The sequence below is a fragment of the Nuphar pumila genome, chromosome 12 (assembly GCF_984573655.1).
Source record: "Nuphar pumila chromosome 12, dmNupPumi1.hap1.1, whole genome shotgun sequence".
NCBI lineage: Eukaryota > Viridiplantae > Streptophyta > Magnoliopsida > Nymphaeales > Nymphaeaceae > Nuphar > Nuphar pumila.
In genome coordinates this window covers 23,707,508-23,724,488 of record NC_143260.1, presented here as the reverse complement: position 1 = coordinate 23,724,488, position 16,981 = coordinate 23,707,508, and the positions used below count along the sequence as shown (strand labels likewise).

The 16,981-nt window shown below is 36.9% G+C and overlaps 1 protein-coding gene across 1 annotated transcript; it reads left to right on the top strand.

Annotated features, from left to right (window-relative positions):
• The first annotated feature begins 8,195 nt into the window (after positions 1-8,195).
• On the top strand, positions 8,196-10,948 carry LOC149820320 (protein indeterminate-domain 7-like). The gene is made up of 3 exons (XM_089982217.1): positions 8,196-8,877; positions 9,065-9,461; positions 9,732-10,948. Exons 1-3 carry the CDS (start codon positions 8,739-8,741, stop codon positions 10,627-10,629), a joined length of 1,434 nt encoding a protein of 477 aa, XP_089838343.1. The 5' UTR covers positions 8,196-8,738; the 3' UTR covers positions 10,630-10,948.
• The last annotated feature ends 6,033 nt before the right edge of the window (positions 10,949-16,981 follow it).

The following is a 16,981-nucleotide window of genomic DNA, read 5'->3' as shown; positions in this document are numbered from 1 at the left end:
GAAAAAAACCTCTACCTAGAGTGTGGAGGAAATTTTTTTCTATGAACATATTTGAAAGCAAGAAAAACTTTTATAGAAAAATAAAATTTTGTCTATAAGAAGTTTTGATATGATATTTTTTCTAAAATAAAAAAATTTCACTTGTTTGGCTAGCATGAGAAAAATAAAATAAAAAATCTTGAAAAAAAATGAAAGAGAGGAGGAGTGGGTGTGGTGGTGATGATGATGGTAGTTGTGAAAAATCACCATGGAGAGGGGTGGTGGTAGAGCTTCTCCGGCACCATTTTTCAAGAGGTGGGTGATGATGGATGGTGGGGAGGGCGATTTTTTGGGAGGTGGGTCGGGGTGGTGAAAAATTATCCTGTAGTGGTGGAGAGTTTAAATCACCATTTTCTCTTGGTAGGAAAGATTCTTCCACCCCATGGAGAAATTTTTCCTGTCAAAAATTATACTTTTTATAAATACTCTTAGAGAAAAAAAAAATCTCGTTTGGAAGGGTCAAAAAATGGTACAGTTTTTACACCTTGTATCACTTTTCCTATATCTTTCTCACTTCCAAACGTGCTCTATATAAATTAGATTTTTTAGAAAAACTTTTCTTTCATTTTTTTTTTCACTTGAAACGGTTGAAAAAGTTGCCAATTTTCTTTTCTACTTGCATTTTTTTTACCATTTCTCGCTTTCAGTCATACCTTAAGACTTAGACTTTGATCTCATCTTAAACTTATTTTGATTTTCTAGAAATTTCCAAGCCATGTGTTCTACGTCAAATTCACTGCCAATAAATGCCACTTTTCTTTACTCATGCTACCATCATTTCTCCCATGTTTCACGCCGAAACCCACAGTGAAGGCATATGGATGTCGGTTAGATTCTGTTGATGGACGGTCCATACTAAAGGCTGATTGCACCCTGTTTCTTGGTTGCTAAGTTGCTTCGAAGTGTTCTATGCGAATTATTATTTTAGCGACCTTCTTGGCCCAATAATTATTTTAAGAATGTACAATATGCTTACTTTCAATCCAATCCATCTCTCTCTCTCTCTCTCTCTCTCTCTCTCTCTCGTACATGCATGTGCTCTCAAAGACGTAAGACGTGGGGGTGTGAAAACGAAAAGCCACAAATCCACTGCAAAGCCTGTGACCACACCCCCCCCCCTCTCTCTCTCTCTCTCTCTCTCTCTCTCTCTCTCTCCACAAATCCACTGCAAAGCCTGTGACCACCCCCCCGTCTCTCTCTCTCTCTCTCACACACACACACACACAGCCCTGAAAGTGAAGGGTGAACATGGGGAATATTCCACTCTGGGAGTTACAGGGCGCCTCTCACTTGGTGAGCAGAATAAAACTAGCTTAGCTAATTTACAGAGAGGGTCCACCAAATTCCCTTCAATCTACTTTTTTTTTTTGCTTATTAAGAAGAGAGAACCCACAAGGGCTCCGGCTCATCTGGTAGGGGCGACTTATGAATGTCATCAAGTTAATGAAACGTCATAAGTTGCTTTTTTCTCACACATAAGAGAGAGAGAGAGAGAGCCGAAAGAAGATCAACATTAATACTCATGAAGATCAACAAAATGTTGAACCCATGAACCGAACACAGAATAAACAAAACTAAAATATAGAAAAAACAAAGCTAAAGAAAAGAAACTACAGACAGCTGTCAACAAAACAACAAAGCCTACTCAACCAGGATAGAAACCACCGCTGAGTGAACGTCGTTCAGATGAGAGGAGAGGTCTCTAAGATGCATAAGTAATATTGCATATACATCAACCAGGATTTTATGGACAAGAGAGAGAGAGAGAGAGGGAGAGAGAGAGACGAATGCTTCACACAACCAGAGAATTGAAGCTGGTCAGGTGGCCCTCCCCAAAAGTTGCTTTTTTCTCACCCTCACCTCACCTTCCTTGCCTCAACCCCATCAACACCTGAAGCCTTCCGTAGGCTTTCCTCTCCGTTGACACACTGTGGGCAGGGGTGTCAACAGGTCGAGTTTGGTTTGGGTTCATATGAAATCAGACCCAAACCTGACTTGAGATTATGGTATCACGTCCGGACCCGGGTCTAATCGACTCACTATAAGAGAAACCATACACTAATCTTATGAGAAATACATGAATTAGATCCGGATCATACTAAGTAAAATAATATTTTTTATTATTTTTAAATTGACAATTTTCGGATCTTAATCAAAACTCCGGTCGGGCGTGGGTTTGGTATGAAATTTCACAAACTATCCCCGACTCCATACATTAATCGAATCCTTCAGGGCCGACCTCAAGCCTTTTTATTTATCACCAAACCCTAAACCTATAGGGTTTGGTACAGGTCGGGTCCGGGTCAACATTAACGGCCCTGATCGTGGGGTTGGTGGCGCTTTCTAGGTGGCCCCACACCTCTACACAAGCCCTGGCAACGGGATTTTATATAATATAAACCCTAGACTAGGCTAGTTAGCCATATCTCATGAGCCTCTCTCTCCCTTCTTTCTTATCTTTTATAAGTCAATAGCAGTTTTATTTTTTACAATTTTCTTCATTAGTCCTACTCCAAAAGAATGAGGAGGACTTAATTCCTAAGTTTGCAATGTTGAGCCCAAAATTATACTGGTTGCACGAACCAATTAAGTTGCTCTTGTAACTTCGTAGCCATCAACCTAACAAGAGTGTGCACATCTTTGGGGCCGTGCATATAGAGCTGGCAGGGCTCCACCTTTACTGACTTAGAGCATCAATTTTGAAATGAAGATCTAAGTACCTCTTCAGGTATCTTTTTTTTTTCTCCTAAAACTTAGGGTGCATTTCAGAGTTTTGTTTTGTTTTCTTCTTTTTTATCAAGATAAGTTAAGGGGGAAAACCTGGTTTTCATGGGATGCAACTGGAACGATTGTAAACTTAGCAGGCTCTAGTGTAGGCCTTAATCGATAAAGATTCCTTTTTTTAATTTATAACCCGAAGAAATCGCACCCGACACAAAGACATGATCGCGCTGGCTTAGCCTACCATACCTACAATCACCATGCTGGCTGCAGCATAAATCTCCGAGGCTAGTACCCCACCTCCAAGGCCTATATGCTGGGCGTTGGTTTGCGTAGAGGGTTGATGCCCATCATAATCGAGCCCTTGACTGGCCATCTAAGGGCCAAGGCCCCAACCCACCATAGTGACAAACGCTTTTTTCGGCAAAATCTCATTTTCAAAAACTTGTGACAAATTAAAAAAAAAATCATAAATCTCACTTTTTTTCGGCAAAATCTCGGCAATAAAAAAATAAATTTTATAAGAAAATATTAATACAAGGTTTTTTCATGATAAATAGCCGTTTAAAACATAAATATTGCGTTTAAATCATGGTATTTATGTTTTTTCATAAATCTCCCGATATTTTGAAATTGCCATTTTAAACTTTTAGGCAATTTCTCACGATATTATCATGAGATTTTCATAAATCTCGCGATATTTGTCACTATACACCCCACTATGCCAACCCCCCAAGGCAATAAAGGCCCTTCCTTAAAAAAAATCAATAAAGGCCCTAAAGTCCATCGCAACCCCTAGCAATGCTCTTAGCTTAATTGGGTCTTGGGGGAATGGACACACCCATGTATCGAACTTGAACACTTTTAGGCTGACATTTAAGATCTTCTAAGATGCACATTTGTAAAGGAAATCCTCGGTTCTTTGGCCTGACCCAACCAAAGTCCAAGGATCTTTGATGAGAACCCTCATATTTGAGAACCAAGGCCCTTAGGTGTGACTAGTAAGATTATATCACCAACAATATTTGAATATTCTTATCGAAAAAAAAACAATATTTGAATATCAATCACTAATCACTTATTTGAAAAACAAATCTTGCATAGATGCCTAGACGGCATTCTTATCTTTCAACGTGGTTTTGAAAACCAACACTTTTAGATCGTTGCCTTTCACAATAGGCCTCCTAGCTAGTATCACAGAAATAGAAGCACACCTGCTAATAAAACACGGTTGTGGAGACAGCACACTTTTCTTTCTTTCTTTTTAATTTGTCATTGTTATGTAACTTTTATGCTAATATAGAGGCCTTATTAAAAAAAATAAGCAAGATTACATAATATAATTTAAGTTAGACCTATGAAGCAACGCTATACTTGGTTCACAGCCCTTGGATGTCATTAATTAGCAAATTCCTAACATTGTTTATGCCGTTTCATGAAAAGGTAGCAAGTTTTTGAAACAAATAATAACACCAAGGGCCGGTGACTGGAATATGTAAACCAGCAAAATATGTAAATTGATATGCACTGATATTTTTATAGGTTTTTTTATTTTTTTTTCTAAAATTTCATGGTGTGAATGAGATCTACATGCTTGGTTTTATAGAAACTGACTCTTAGATCATCTGATTACCATGTATTAGAAGGATTTTTTTAAGGCTTGAAAATCAATGGCTCAAAATTTTTGTAAATATTTAAGCATACATAATCACATTTTTCGATCGGATTACAATGATCCAATAGTTGATTTCAAGCAAATGGACCACGCTGAATGCATCTGCAGGGTTAGATTTACAAAAAAAAAACTATGAAAATATCGATTCATACTAGTTTACATATTTTGCTGGTTTACATATTTCAGTTTTTAATGACACCAAATCACCTTAAAGAACTTGGTTTAGGAGCGTGATCATTGGGAAAGCCATGATGTAGACCAGACATCTTGACAAATCCAAAGGTCCAAATTAATATTGTCACATTCGTTGTTATAATCTGTCCAATCTAAGGCGTACCTAGCCTCCCTAGGTAGATTCGAACTCTATACACCACCACAACCAAGATGCTGCAACTTCATCATCCAGCCATCAAATTTGATCCAGCCATCAAATTTGATCGTCATCCATCATACTGTGATATAAGGCATGCATTTTTAACGTATTGTGGGTCCCACATAGGTATTGGCTGTTGGTTTTGAGGTTGATGATTGATTAATCTTGGGTGTCATTTCTACAGCTAATTGATGATTATTTGCTGATCCAAACCATATATTTCTTGAAGTCATGTCAGTACTTTTTATTTTTAGGGGTACTCTTGGTATATTCTTTCTGAAATTTATATTGCAAAACATTGTTCTTGGTTATGGGGAACCAGTTGTTTACTGCCACGTGTCAGAATCCAGCGTGTCAAGCAGCCTGAGCTCTGAATTTCCTGCTTATGCACGGGATTCCTTGGAGTGATCAGTTCTCTTCAATTTATCATTAGTACTTAAATTTTAACTAACAAGTGATTATTATAAACCAACCCTTGTGCTGTAGCACAATTCATCTGACTAGCTTTATTTGATAAAATTTCCAACTGTTTACTCAATCCAAATGAAGAAATAGGAGTACCCACAAGGGTCATAACGTTCTTTTGCATATGTTATATCTTAATTATATATAAAAAAAAAAGGAAAAATCAACTTGGGTATATTCGAAAGCTTTAGTTTATCAATGTTTAATTCTTTGCAATGAAATTTTTAATTAGTATGATGAGCTGTGGAAGCATATTTTAAGAGCCCAACTTTAGATTAACAATTTAAAAATAATAATAATAAGAAGAAAATGACAAGGCGTTCATTAGTTTATTATAAAATTTAATATATATTTGTTTGCAAAAAATTATATTTCAGTTTATTTTATTTAGTATTTAGGAAGGTGGGCCAGCAAGCCGCGGAATCACGGACTTTTGTTTGTAAGCTTTGGATTCCCTTCACACAGAGACACACACACGCAAAGAGAGAGAGAGAGAGAGAGAGAGAGAGAGAGAGAGAGAGAGAGACCCACTTCAGTAATTTACGTATTTATTTTATTATTGCATAATTTATGTAAGTTCCACTGCAAAATAGAATAATTGCTTTATGTATGTACTGCATGACAGAAGATGGTGGGGTTGGTCTGAAGCATCCTGCTAGTTTAAAAATTATAATACAAGATTGAATAATAATAACAAAATTATACTGCAACTACTATTCATTCTTTTGACTGAAAAGAAAAAAATATAAATAGATAGATAGAATTTAAATACAGCAGTGAGAGTACCTGGTGATGAGTTATCACCCTTTCGAAAAACAGAATATATACAGCCCACTCCTCAATCGAAGCACAAATGAAACCACAGGATATGAAAAATACTAAATATTATAAACATATACTGCTATTGCTACTGTTGTCGATATTACCATTGTAAACAGTTTTATATTAAGGATTTAATATGATATGGAAAGCCACAAAAACAAATAAACCTTTAACGTTTAGTGGTCTTTTTGTAGCATTCATGGGCAACATTTAGGACATGTTTGGGCACATGTGAAAGGTGATTACTTTCATATACTAAAGTTTGTGCCCCACAATTTTCACTAAGGAGAAATATTTAGATCAAGAAATTGAATCCTCAAGCTTAAGCATTCCCTTGTAATCAAATATCAACTGCACTCATGCAGTGGAAATTTCATAAATAAGGAGCTTGGGGTAAGATGGGATGACTGTGGTCTGAAACTACTGAAGCATCTCTTGCTGCAAGGTTGAAGTTGGGTGGACTCTTTGTTTTGTAGTAGGGACCTCAGGGGTTTTATCAATAGGAAAACTGCTAAAGTGCGGTCGGTGCCAAAAAAAAAAAAAACAGATTGGCAAAATGGAACTCCTATTTTCCAAGTGACATCATGGTTTTTTGGAACTTTAATGCTGCTCGGCATGCAATAAGAAGAGACAACACCGAAGGGCGTTTGCTCGTGTAGGCTTGACTTGATACAATTGTGAACCATAGCTGTGCAATAATCAGTGAACCATGGTAACAAAAAGGAAAACACCTAACCTTTTTTTTATTCAGGCCCTGTAATGTCTTTGTTTATGGTCTTTCTTGTACTCAGGCCTGTATAAAAAAACAAAAAGGAAACACCTATCTATTGGTGAATCCTAAATGACAGCGACAACATTAGCATTAAGGAAAGTAGTATTAAATTACGGTTGCACTTTGAGGTCAAGCTGCATATCATGCACCGACAGGGATTCCGCATGGTTGGTAGGAGCTGTTAGTGCACGTCTTCTTGTGGTGGGAGGTTGCAGGTTCAAAACACAGTGGTACGTTGAATAACTGGTGGGTCTCCCTAACCCCAGCTTGCCTTCCAAAAAAAAAAGAAGCTGCATATCATGCATGCATTACACCCCTTCTCAAAATAAAAATATTCCACCATGTTCCATCAACTTTGCTACACATAGCATTGATTGGTTGAAGGCTCGACTTATAAAAGCAATAAGCTACACCTTAGAACCTTAATACACCCCTATAAGAACTAAGCCAACGTGAGAATATACAATATTGTCCGCGAGAGCTCTACTCATCTAGTAGGGACATCATAAGTTCGAAACCCATGAATGCATGTCTTTTGTTGCACGACTGATCTGGGTGTAATTAGTGAGCATGAAGGTCTTGGGGCTTTGTGCTAATTAACTTACTAAGTGAATCAGTTTTTACCGAGTTATTAAAAAAAGAGTAATTAATATTGGCTTGAAAAAGAATAACAATAGTGACAGTAATGGTAAAATCAGGAACAGTAATAGTGATTAAAGTTAGTAAATCTTTCGGAACATGAATCTTGATAATAAATCACCATCATGTGATGCAATCATGCAAGAATCAACAAATCAACAAGGTAATTATAAGAGGTCATTTTTTATGCAGAAACGCTGCATTCCGCTCCAACCTTGATGACCATTTATCTCAATATTTCTCGAGATGAACACCGCACCTATCTCGAGAAATGCCAAGATGGGTGGCTGTCAAGCCAGTCGCCGCATGCCCACCATGCAGCCACGCTGAAGTGAATACTAATGATGTCGGTGGCGGTATTGAAAAAGAACGGACTTAATTATATTACCACACGGTAACACACGTACACAGAAACAAACACAAGCATATGCTATAAATGAAATGGTTATAATTCCCTTAAAATCATAAAAAAAAAGTTCATGAATCCTCTTTTTATTCTAAACAGTAATCAAGAAAAGGGAAAATGCAAAAGAGAGAAATTACTTGGTTTGTGTAGGGAACAAGGAAAAGACAGAAAATGAGACGTCAGAATAAGCCTGTGGGAGAAAGGGGGGGCGTGGGTATTGAATGGGTGGACGATTTAGAGGTTTTCCTCATCCACATCTCTTTCTCCTTTGCACAATTCCCCTACTCACCTTTCTCTAATTTTTTCTTCCTCTCCCTACAAAATCAAAGTGTTTTTGTGATGTGGGTGTTGGGTGTTTGTGGCCTTTTTTGTTGACTCTCTCTCCTTGCACTATCAGAAGAGAGAGAGAGAGAGAGAGAGAGAGAGAGAGAGGATTTCATGGTGGTTCAAGTTGAGATACAAGATACTATTTCCAGACTGAGAAACAATTATCTTGGTTTGGAGCCAGGAGAAGTCTATGCAATGATGAAAATCTACTGGTTTCCGGATTCATGATGACTGTCACCCCTTGGATCTAGTGAGAATAGGACCTGTAGCCGGGTGTTGCTTCTGCTGGGCGTTGGGAATCTCTTTGAGGTCTGCTGCTTGCTGCTGATTTACCAGAATTTTTCTGAAAAGTGACAGGAAATCATGAAGCCCCAATTCTCCTTTTACTTGGGCAACTGATACGGTTGTTTATCTCTTTCCTTCGTTTGGGCTAACAACTCAAGCGTTGCATGATATCTGATCCGGGTTCTGTTAGCTCACCCCTTGTTTCAAGAGAAACATGTCCAATTTAACCTCAGCTTCTGGTGAGGGCAGTGTTTCCACTGGCAACAGAGGTGATAAAGGAAACTTGTATCAGTCCTTTGCTTCAACAAACCCAGCTCCTGTCAAGAAGAAGAGAAACCAACCAGGCAATCCAGGTTAACAACAATATGACTCTTTGAATTTCTTTTATTTTTTCATTTCAGCATCAACCACCATTTTTTTTAAAGGTTCAGATAAGTTTATGCTACTATTTTCTTATATATATATATATATATATATATATATATATATATATATATATATATATATATTCTGAATTTTGTTGATTGAACATCTACTCAGACCCAGATGCAGAAGTAATAGCTCTATCACCCAAGAGTCTTCTGACCACAAACAGATTCATCTGTGAGATTTGCAACAAGGGATTTCAAAGAGATCAAAACCTTCAGCTCCATAGAAGAGGCCATAACCTTCCATGGAAGCTTAAACAAAGGACAAGCAAAGAGATAAAGAAGAGGGTTTACATATGCCCAGAGCCTTCATGTGTTCACCATGACCCCTCAAGGGCACTTGGGGACCTCACAGGCATCAAGAAGCACTTCTGCAGGAAGCATGGTGAGAAGAAGTGGAAATGTGAGAAGTGTTCAAAGAAGTATGCTGTTCAGTCGGACTGGAAGGCCCATTCCAAAATTTGTGGCACCAGGGAGTACAGATGTGATTGCGGAACCCTCTTCTCAAGGTAAGATATCAATAAATAAATGATACCCATAAATCCTTGCTGCTTTCTACTTAATTTGTTCCACAAAACCCCAACTTGATCCACCACTTTCCATCCATCCATTAAATTTTCATTCTTTCCATGCTGCTATCAATTATTTTTAATATCTTAGCAACTTCTATGTCTAAAAGTTAATGTGCATATGCATGCTGAAACCATGTGTTCGAAGCAAGCTGGTTCAAGAAATGATTTCATGATTTAACCATAGTAAACACGGGGATGCTTTTTCAGGAGGGACAGTTTCATCACCCACAGAGCCTTTTGTGATGCATTAACAGAAGAAAGTGCAAGGGCAACAGCAGTGCCTATGAACCCACTCCTATCAAACCAAACCTCCACAACCTCCATAATAGGACATGGACCTACAAACATGCCCCTAATAGAACCATCCCCATCCACACTGCAAAACCAGTACCCAATTGACCTCCAGTCATCAGGAATAACCCTAACGAGAGATGATAACTTCAGCATGAGACCAGATATGCCTTTGTGGTTAGCAGCAGGAGCACCACCTAACATGAGCCAGCAGGAGATGCTTTCCTCACTATTCTCTGCACGCTTGAACCATGACTACCCCAGCCAAGAGACAAGGGTCCCATGCAACACTGCACATATGTCAGCTACTGCACTGTTGCAGAAAGCAGCTCAGATGGGTGCAACAGTAAGCAAGCCTTCATCCACAGTAAGAGCTCCTATTCACTTCCCTGGTGCAGTACCATCTGCTAATTCTGGCTTTGGTTTGGGACTCAATTCATGGAAAGAAGCTCCTGGTTCTTCAGGTGCTGGGAGCTCTACTCCCACTGCAGCAACTCCAAGTTTTCAAGAGATGATGAATTCATTGTCAGGGCCTGGATTTGGGTCCTTTGAAGAGGCATTCAGTGGGATCTTGAGCTCAAGAAGGGATGAAGAAGGAAATTCAGATGGGTTGACAAGGGATTTCTTGGGTGTTGGCGGGCCTTCTGGAGTTTCTGGCTTTAAGGGTCTTTCACACAGAGATATACTCAGCATGGCTGGTATTGGTCAGTGCATGAACCCTCCCTTTGATGAGAGTGCAGTAGCCACAAGCAGCCGCAGCCTTAAAAATGATGATACATCCACTGCCCACTTTTCCAATCCAAGACCATGGTAAGGTTATCAACCGAGCTATCTTTTCCCGTTTTCTATTTTCCTTGTCTGTATTTTAGAGACAGCCAAAAGGCTAGACAAGTCTTCTTCTTCTTGATCTTGTTCTTTTTTTTGTCTTTTTTCACCTTTTCTTTTAAATCTTTGTGTTTCTTCTCTTGTTTCTCCCAAAGGGAGACCCTTTTCTTTCTGTTCTTTTCTTTCATTTTATCTTCTTCACTGTTATTCTATCCCTACAGCTATTAGACCTCCTTTGCCTCTTGATTTGTTGTACTCAAGCAGGATAATAAGGATTCTTTTATGCATAGCATTATGTATTTTATTCATTGCATTCTTTGAGCCATTTTGGGATATGTACTCTGGGTTGTAATCACTGTGGTGGGCATGGGATTCTTCAGCCTTTCAGCAACCTAATAACAACAAGAAGGAAAACCAACATTTTTCCTTTTGTCATTATTAGGTTGGATATTTTGTTTACCACAATTCTGCTATCTCGCTTCATTCACACTCACGCATACCGATGCTGCCATTATGTCCTTATCCTTTGCATGTTAATATCATGAGCAGCTTTCCGATTCTGTTTTCTTGCATTAAATTCTGATTTTCAACCTTTCGTAACATCACAATAAACTAAAATAATCTTCCTCTTTATCTCCACATATATATATATATATATATATATATATATAGGAGAGAGAGAGAGAGAGTATAAATGCATGCATGGTTGTCATTAAGTGAATGCTATATTATATTATATTTGTCTTTTTTTTAGAAGATATTATATTTGTCATATACAACTGTTGAAATATATAAGAAAGATTAACCGAGTTAATAGGAAATATTAGCTTTCCTGATTGAGATTGGAAGCAATAGGATAACTTTTCATGACTGATTAAGAAAAAGAATATAATGCTTTCTATTCTAGGCTTTCAGGCAAGAAAACTTTTGTTTTTTTATAATTAGCCTTCTATATATGCTATGTAGATTCTGCTATATTGCAGGAACCAATCTGACAGTAGTTGGATCAGTAGTGTCCTAAATCAGAATACTACCAGGGATGGTAACAAGTGTGCAAGCACATCAAACCAAAAAAAAAAAGTCTCTTAATGTAGCATGAAAGCCACCCTCTAGGTGATGTGAACTCAAGTAGGGACAAAATAGAGTGCATTAAATGGTTGCACTAACTGTATGAGATTGCCATGGAAGTGCAGCCTTGTCTTACAAGAAACTTGTCCTACATGGGTTGCATTGTTCACACAAGAGATGACTTTAATGCTAGACATACTTATAAGAAAAGAAAACTTATATTCATATTATTATGCATTTCTAAGTTAAACTCTCCACGTAAAACCACTATTTTATGGGGAAGGCTCGTTTTTAAGTTTGTTTGAGTAATGATACATTAAATGTTTGCCTAAATATATGAAAGGTTGTTGACTGCTCATGTTTAAATTTGTGATGCTCTCTTTCAATTTAGCGATTTTATCGTTAGGTAATAAATTACTAAATTACTCGTATGTCCAGGAGATTCAAGCTAAGAAGGTTGGATTTTATATGATGTAGAAATGCACGCAAAGATAACTTGATCAAGTTACAAACGTTAGTGCATAACGCATCACATTTATATAGACTAATTATATAAGTATGAAGCAAAGTAAACATGCCGATGTAATGCCAGCTAAGAGGAAAAGGATAATTTGATATTTATTTATTTTTTAACAATCGTGAAAAACCACCTCACTCACTTGGAAATAGGGATGCAGACGGACCGGACCCAGTATATCACTTTTATGATTTTTGGTTGTTCTGACCCGATCCAGATCTGACTTTCTTATAGATTTAGCTGATCTGGATCCGATCCATTTGCATCCCCACTTTCAAGCTCATTGGTGTAAAAAGCCCAAATTCCCCTTACCCATCAGATAGTACACTCAGCTTCATCCTCGCAGCAAAGGATGCGCATCCATGAATTTCAAATTCATGGTGTTCCTTTAGCTTGGCGACTTTCACAAGTCACCCCTACCAGATGAGCATGGGCCAATCAGATATTTATACAACGATTTGTCCTTAATTCTTAACATCCATCATGGATTGGAAAAGAAATACCTATAAACTTTATACCATTTAATAACTTGAAGAAGTGTGCACCAAAAGCACTGTTAAGTTCTAGTAGGAATGTAACCAAAGCTCAATCATTCACCAAAATCATCAAGAGTGAAATTTAAACTCTGATATGGTGCCCACTAGGGTATGTTTTGTATTTCAATATTCAACATTTATAGTTGAAAATGCCCTAATAGGTTGAAGCTTAAATAGACCCTTGTCGGCACAAAAATAATATGTTCGATTGATAAGTCTCCTCCACCTAACTCCAATTATTGTAGCCTTGTGACATTCAACAGGCATCCCTTCCAATATATGATGCGTTTCCAAGTATCTTTCAAGTTGCCAATGACTAAAATACCTTATCTAGTGGTAGACGTAAGCCTTCAAATTGACTTGGGCTTTTGAATAAAATGCAATACAAGACCTGTAATAGAAGACTGAATTTTTTTTCAATGAACAAAGTTTTTTCTTTTTAATGATAAGAGTGAAGGGTTTATCTTTGGCAGTATAGATAATACCATACTATCTAATTGAAAAGTTGTTGGCTTTATTTTGTTCAACTAGACCCTCAGAAACAAACTTTGAAACTAATGGTTTTGATGTGAAATTTGATTGTAAACTTTTTGTGCATTTATGGATGGTTATTATTAGGCTCTTTGATAGGCGTGTTCAAACATCTAAAACTCTTTGATAGGAGCTGAGGACAGAAATTTCCTATTTTTTAATCAATAAAAACCATTTTTGATATTTTAACATTAAAAAATATATTATTCAAATATTATTAAAAAGGTAACAAAAAACATTAACATAATGGTTGTACTAGTCCATGTCCGAATGAGCACGTTTGGTTGTGTAACCTGGAACACATGGCCAAAATCGTGTATCACTGTGACATAGACTTTAAGAAAAAGCTTTATTTTTTGTTAGGAAATATTTATTTTCCGTATTGCAATTTTTCTCATTCACTCTTGAAAAAAAATGGTTATACACAGTTTCATACTCTGGGATGTCAGCAAGGGCATATTGGGGTGAATTCTATTTATTTGCAAGAAGTGGCTGCACCATGACTTGAGCTCATGTTTCTACTCTGACAGCTAAAACACTTTACCTGTGCACCAAACAGTGGCCCTCTAGGATATGTATTGCAACTCATTTAGTTTTGTACTCCCATTAGAGATGAAATCTTTGGCAAACATGTCTACAAAAAAGTTGATGAGTTGCCCAGCATTTAAGAGCAAGAATATAAGTTATCACACAGCATGTGATTTAGAAATTTCATGCATGCAACAAAGAAGCAAGAGATTAGTGTCTACCTTTTCATGCTGCAGGTACCTTCAAAGCCATCGTTAGGACTTTTTAACATGATGCATTGAATTCAAAGTTGCGATTCTATTCCGCAAAACCATGAAAATAATGCACCTCACAAAGTTACAGTTCTAGATAAAAACTTGTCACATTCTGTGAAAAGGGAAGAAGGATTCGGGAATTTCAGTTAATTTTGTTCGTTTTCAATATTTAGTATAGGAAGCCAAGCCTCTCGTGGTCATTCGTTGTCCATCACTTAGGTGGGGTCGCAATTCACATTTTGCACCGATCAATGGACAATTTTAAAGCAAAAACTCTAGTTTAATTTTGGGCTCCAGTATTCGTATTCATATGTATAATGTTTCAATGGTTAAATTCCATGAGAGAGAGAGCGCAAATGACCCAATAATCATCAATCTCCCGAGAGAGAGAGAGAGAGAGAGAGAGAGAGAGAGAGAGAGACGATTACCAATAATCATCATTCTCCCAATGACTCAATGTCAACGGGCTTGCCAAGAAAAGTTTTCAAACTGCTCAGCGTAACTTTCTCTCTCTTGCAGCTTTTTCATCTCTCTAACAGCAATTCACCATACCAAAAAATGCACGAGTTTAGAAGCGTTCACGGGGCAAAAAGCAAAAAGCTTGGTGATGGGGGGGCGTGCGGTCTCCACCGCCCTCGTGATCACTGTCCCCCCTCACTTTCCCACCCTCCCCCAAAAAAACCAAATCCTTTCCTATATTTTAACACCCACATATATTCATATTAAATGAAGCTTGCTGTGGGTTTAAAAATGACCATACACATTTTATATGAATATCTCCATGATCTCATATGCTTTCACAGACCATCTCAAGCGACCAGAAAAAAAAACACACATTAGAAGCAGCGATACTTCCCTGTACACCACAGGGTTGACCACTGCTCTTCCTGATGATAAAGAATGACAAGTGACGCCACCTCAATTTCTGAACTTGTTTTCCTGCTATTCTAAAATCAACACAGAAATAACTGGCATTAAAGAAATGACCTGTGTAGACGTTCTTGTTCTATCATCCGTAAATTGCACTACACACGCCCACAACCGCAACAGCTGCAAGAGAGAGAAAGTTACGCCGAGGAGTTTGAAAACCTTTTTTGCCACCCCGTTGACATCAAGTCATGGAGAGAATGTTGATTATTTAAATTTATTATGCTCTCTCTCTCTCTCTCTCTCTCTCTCTCTCTCTCTCTCTCTCTCTCTCTCTCTCTATATATATATATATATATATATATATATATATATATATATATATATATACATCTGGTGTTGAACGAGCTCCGAGGTACCTTGCGTCAAAAAAATTCAAAAAATGAGTTTTTAGGCAGCACTTGACAGCCACTAAAAACTGTGAAACGCAAAACAAAAATATACCGCCACGTGATCAGCGACACAAAAAACATCCTATTTGTGTCAGATGACTTACCTTTTTAATGATACGGGTTACTCTTTCTCTATATTTATAAACACTTTATTGTGGTACGTACTTGATTTACATAGATCTAAGCTTCAAAGAAAAAATCCAACGGTTGGATCAGGATTAGCATATTGTATTTACTATTTTCATGTGCTAGGGTTGACTCAAATATGATGACCATTTCTAAACCATTCTAATTTTCATAATTGTGAGCCATTGATTTTCACATCCTCAAAAATACAATATTGTGGTTTATTAGACATGATAAAACCTTCTAAGATACTAAATAAACCATGACAAACACATCTATAGGTTTATATTTACCATTTAGTGGCTAGATCTATGCAAACAAAAGTGTATACCACCGTGTGTATAGTATCATGTTACAAAACCAGCATTAACCACTTTTCTAGTTAATCATCGTGCTAACCAGCTTTTGAAAGGTTTTTTCATGTTTTTCTTAAATCTGACTTTATACATTCTACATGCTTGATTTAATAGAAACCGACTCTTGGAAGATCTAATTTCGATAAGCAAGTAGGTTTTTATAAGGTTTACAAAATCAAGGGTCTAAGATTTTCTTAAATATTCAAGACCTAAAAAATCATGTTTTTTTATTAAAAAAACATGGTTCATGTATTGTGTTCTAGTAAATTGATTGTGCTGAACACATCTATACAGTCAAATTTAAGTAATATATATGGGACAAATCCTTCGAAAGCCCGATTAGAATGGCCGTTAGCTAGAAAAGTAGTCAGCATTCATTACTATATATATATATATCAATATATATATATATATATATATATATATATATATTGATTAGTTCTATTTACCATCCATATGGTATGGGCAATGCAATTTTTTTTTTGGAATTTAAAAGCTGACCCTATAGATGTGATTTATATGGTTTGTTTAGCCGAATTGGATTTTGGATATTTCAACTATGATAGATAAGCATACTATTGATTTGCTTAAAAACAACTGAGTGGCTCATAATTTTTTATATTTTAAATTTCAAAAATCAAACTTTTTTTCTATCAAAAAAACATGGTTCAAGAGCTAATTCCTAGCAAATAGACCATGCTAAACACATCTATGAGATCTAGTTTATAAAATGTCTTGAAACAACAAAAAATAGCATCATCTTTATATATATAACACAAACTTTCAATCAGGTCAAGAGATTATTGGATCTTGGTAATTGAATCTGGTGTGGCCATAGGGGCTCACACTAGAATCCAAGGAGCTAGACAATGGTAGGCTCATAACTCACATAACATGTGAGTTAAAATCTCATTATAATGTATATGGATCTATTAAGATCCATACTAGTTCAACCAGATCCAATATAGATCCAACCGGGTTTATTATAATACTACATGTTCCAACTGGTCTAACTTGCTCCCATGTTAGTTTTATTTATCCAAGCATCATATTCAATAATGTTTAATTCAATTTTGATCCATCATAAAATTGGATCAATACTAGGT